The sequence below is a fragment of the Alosa pseudoharengus genome, unplaced genomic scaffold, assembly GCF_046254945.1.
Source record: "Alosa pseudoharengus isolate Yale_2024_CS ecotype anadromous, Long Island Sound unplaced genomic scaffold, YU_APseudo_1.1 YU_APseudo_1.1_scf_23, whole genome shotgun sequence".
Lineage (NCBI taxonomy): Eukaryota > Metazoa > Chordata > Actinopteri > Clupeiformes > Clupeidae > Alosa > Alosa pseudoharengus.
This window is the reverse complement of record NW_027468685.1, coordinates 29,307,822-29,312,360: the sequence shown is the minus strand read 5'-3', so window position 1 is coordinate 29,312,360 and position 4,539 is coordinate 29,307,822. Positions and strand designations below refer to the sequence as shown.

Genomic DNA, 4,539 nt, shown 5'->3' with positions numbered 1-4,539 from the left:
AATGAGACTATGACAGTAGATGTACTATTCTGATATTCCCCATGTGTGTGTTCATATTCTGATATTCCCCATGTGTGTGTTCATATTCTGATATTCCCCATGTGTGTGTTCATATTCTGATATTCCCCATGTGTGTGTTTATCCTGCTGCACACTAAATATCTCTTTCCCTTCATTATTTACATTTTTATCAAAGTGCTGAGGATTTTTTTTTTACATTTTATTTTGTGTTTATCCTTTGTTTAACCAGGGTAGTCACATTGAGAAAGAGGTCTCTTTTCCAAGTGAGCCCTTACCCCCTTCTTCTCATTTTCAAATTAAACTAGACGGCCAATGACAATCAAGAAGTCTCCGGTAAAGGTTTTCTTAATTTATTATTAAAAATGATATAAATAAGTCATGTTGAGTACAACAAATACAAATAGATAGGTCTGTACATGTGTTTGTTTTTGTTCATTTTTTGTCTTTTCACAATCAAAAGAAACAAATTCTGGGAGAACACATGAAGCAGTGTGCTTTCTTCTTGCTTCAAAAATACAAGACACTTCCCATTGCCATGACAAAGACAGTCATTTCCTTCAAAGAGTCCTTCACTTGGCCACCAGAGAATACAGAAATAATAATTATTTATTTACACATATACACAAACAGATCCTTATTTCATCAATCTTCAGTTATAATAATTATAGTATTAATAACAATAATAATAACAATAATAATAATGTTTTTGAATTGAACAAAGATGTAACAGTAGTTTAAATTCCATCCTTGGGCCCCTGCTCTGCTCTGAGTGCGTCTTTATTGACCCCCAAGTCTCCGTTTCTCCGTCTCGATTGATTGTCTCACCAGAGTATGACTGTCAGTGCGCCACCCGTCGGGAACACTGACTGAATAAAATAACAACATCTGCCTAGAAGAGAAGGTGGCTTCACGTTAATGCCTGGCTGGTTTTCACGGCTTCCTGTTGACCTCCCAGACCTTTGTGACACAGAAGGGCCAGGCAAGATGCAGCACGTTCAAACACAAGCCCTTTTCAGAGTCCCATCTTCATGGAAGCAAGAGTTTGGTTGAGTTTGGTCGAAATGGGTATTTCTGGTTCGGTCTGCTTCAGAAGCAACTGAAGGTTTGGGTCATTGTTTGTTTGTTTGTTTGTTTGTTGGTTGGGTGGTTGGTCACTCTCAGTAACTCTGTGCCACCGGAGCCCAGGAGGCTGTGAGACGGGCGATGGAGCTCTCGAACTGGGCGTCCCCCACGCCGGCATCACTCAGGCCCGGGTCATACATGGAGGATGGCGATGAGACGGGCAGACCCGAGTAGGACACGGAGGAACCACGCAGAAACTGGGAGGTCAAGCCGCTTGGGATAGAACCGGACGTGGAACCCGATGGAGCGATGGTCGTCCCAGCAACCGACCACAGGCTGGGATACTGGCTGTAGATGGAGACAACAGGAAGAGTCAGTTAGGAAGTTGTTTATGCATGAAGTGAGCTTTAAACAAAACCTGGTGACGGAATACTTTGTGAGCTTTAGGGAAAAAAATCCCCATTAAGAAATGGTGAAGAAAAGTCTGAAGAAAATTATGGTATATTATGAAAAAATAATTCCTATAAACAAACATTTGTCAAGTTTGAGAATGATTATATTGATGTCTTCATACCTGGTGTTGGAGGTGGTGTTGGTGGTGTGGGCCAAGGTGCCCATTCCACTGGAGTTGGGGATCTGCAGGGCCGACCAGCTGTCATGGGTGCCAAGGCTTCCCGATGAGTTATCCATGTAGTTGTCTACAAAACAAACTGAATTAGTTTTCATAGAAAAAGCTAAATAACATTTTGATCAGAATTTATCTAGTAAAAAAAAAAATTGACACGGTTGTCTCTGAACTACATGTCTCTGAACTAATTGCGAGACAAATGTTTGCGTGTTATATTATTTCTCATTTGTTATTTTTATTTTGGAACATTTACAAAAGCAATCTACAGAAAAGTTGTTTATTTTGAGTGTAACTACATAAGTCCTGCTGTAAGTATGAGACCTCTGTAAAAACATAAGGCCTCTGTCCTACAGAACTGTAGCACTGAGTCTCAGGCCTTACTTGTGGTGGTGCCTCTGTGGGGGTAGTGGCTGGGGTAGGGGGCTGCCCGGTGGCTCCTCAGGCTGGAGTAGCGCTCGCAGTACGACCCCGACGAGTGGGCCTGGGTACCGGGGAACTGGGGAGGGCTGCTGCTGGGGCAAATGGGGCCGTTGCTGGGCAGGAACCAACCACCAACTACATAGGGAAGGGAGGGAGAGAGAGAGGGAGAGAGAGAGAGAGAGAGAGAGAGAGAGAGAGAGAGAGAGAGAGAGAGAGAGAGAGAGAGAGATTGTTAGACTTTTAAACCATTCCTCTGGTGGCAGCCATGTTGGACAGTACACTGAATAGCTGCTGATCATGGTGAATAAGGGTGGACTCACGCTGTGAATAGCCAGCCTGTTGGTTGTCTGTGCTGTGGTCGGGCATATCCTTATGCTCACTTCTACTTTTCAAAAAGAAAAACAGGCAGACTGTTAAAACATCTGGTTTGCTTGCAGAAAAACAATATTGCATAATTATTAACTGTAGTCATATGGTATTGAACGGTCTAAGGAACACTACGCATCTATGATGTATTCCATCCAGAAAGTGTTTGTTTTTGTGAAAGACACAAAGTAACTGCTTTGTTGTTTACCTCTCCTTTGCATCCAGGAAGGCCTTGGCAAAGGGGTTGTGTTTGATCTTCAGAGCTGTGATCTACAGAGAGAAGAAACAATGGCAAACCATTAGACCTCATTTGTTCCTTGGGGACATAGTTAGGCAAGGTCTGCTGTGCAGTGTGAGGGAAATTGACACTCACCTCCTCATTCTGATAGGCCGTGACAGCAATGAATTGTGTTTCAGGGAAGGATTGGCTGCTGATCATTTTCTGAATGCCACCAACTTTTACTATGTGTATCCTGGGCTCATACTTGTGCAAGGAGTTCAGCATAATCTAGAAAACAAAAACAAAGCAGTGATTAATAAAATAGCTATTAAATTGAATACTAGACCAACAATAGGCCTGTAGAATAATACAGTCATATAATACAGGCCTATAGAAAACAATTTAGCCTGTGCCAAAAGCAGAAATTCGTAAGTATACTCATTTTACATACATTAATTACAAATTGTTCTTCTGAAATAAAGATTGACAAGAGAGCTGACAAACTCAATGATCTTTATAAATGTAGTCTACTAAAAAATATTTTACCTGGCCACCACCATTCAGTTTGTTAGACAGTTTGACTTTGCTGAAGGAGACGGGCGCTTTCATCCAGTGCGCACCGAAATTCGGCGAGTCTGGGTGAATGTAGACGCAGCTAGGGCTTTGCGGCTCGGGTTTGCCACCTGGAACCCACTCGCCATTCACGTACTTCCAACGGTTGTTGTCCGCAGCGACGAAGTCTAGCAGAACAGAGTACATGGCGTTGGGGTCTAGGCCCGCGATGTTAGCTCGCAGAACGGGAAACATCCGCCTGAATAACAAAACAAAAGGTTAGTTTATTTGAAAAACAACTGAATTATACTGCGTTTGTGCGAATTTCAGTTTAGCCTTGTGTCAGGCCATTGCTCTAGGCTAGTGCGCAAACCACTTCTATCACTCTCAGGCCTAAATTGTGGCAGAAGTTGTACAACAAACCTATTCTAAATAAATGACAAGGTTTCATCTGGAAAATAAACCTCTTTAGTGGTAGAAGGTTAAAACATTGTCAAAAGTATGATAACAGATGTGACAACAGGTTATGGACATTTAGGCCTAAAATGTGATCTCCAAGAAAGAAGTAGCCAAGCAGGACATAGTGCTAATGTCCTATAGGAAAAAAACAACAACATACCTTCCAGTCTTGGTTACGATCATCTCGTTGGTTAGTTCTTTGAACTTTCCCCACAGATCTGCATCTTCTAGCTCCAGTTTAATATCCCGCTCGGAAGCGTCGCCCTTCTCGCTGCCTTTCTGAAACTCGCTCTCTACGGCGCTGAGAAGATGATCAAGACGCTGGTCAGAATTGGAAGAAGTCATAGTTCCTGAAGATAATCTGTCACAAATCCGATCGCAAACCAGGCTACCACGGTCCTTTGTGATTTGATGTTCGTCAGACAACCAGGTTTTTTAACTATAGAGCCGGTGCCCCGCGGTTTTAAAAGCCCACCAAAAGACCACATGCTGTGAGTGGGCGTGGTAACCACACTGGACACGCCCATGCCGGCCTAGCAGTGCGTAATATTGTTTCTTCAAAGAGGAAATTTTATACTGATGCATTGTATCGATTATTTAGGTCACTTTGGTGGTGGATTTCCTTTCAGAGAATATAATAGGGTATATTCACCACTTAAAATGTATATAAGATCATCATATTTGTAAGGGTCCCTCTAACAGGAAGCTTGATGCTACTAAATAATACTATATAAATATTCATCTTCCAATATAGCGGAGGAAATCTATGGCCATTATTTTTCCCAATTGTTTGATAACGCCAGACAAAATAC

At 42.2% G+C, this 4,539-nt stretch overlaps 1 protein-coding gene across 1 annotated transcript; it reads right to left on the bottom strand.

Moving 5' to 3' along the window:
* Positions 1 to 1,177: 1,177 nt before the first annotated feature.
* Positions 1,178 to 4,072, bottom strand: tbxta (T-box transcription factor Ta). The gene is made up of 8 exons (XM_076301041.1): positions 3,888 to 4,072; positions 3,263 to 3,527; positions 2,870 to 3,004; positions 2,705 to 2,766; positions 2,451 to 2,512; positions 2,092 to 2,265; positions 1,657 to 1,780; positions 1,178 to 1,430 (listed from the first exon to the last, which is right to left on the bottom strand). The coding sequence occupies exons 1-8, from the start codon at positions 4,070 to 4,072 to the stop codon at positions 1,178 to 1,180; spliced, it is 1,260 nt and encodes a 419-aa protein (XP_076157156.1).
* Positions 4,073 to 4,539: the final 467 nt, after the last annotated feature.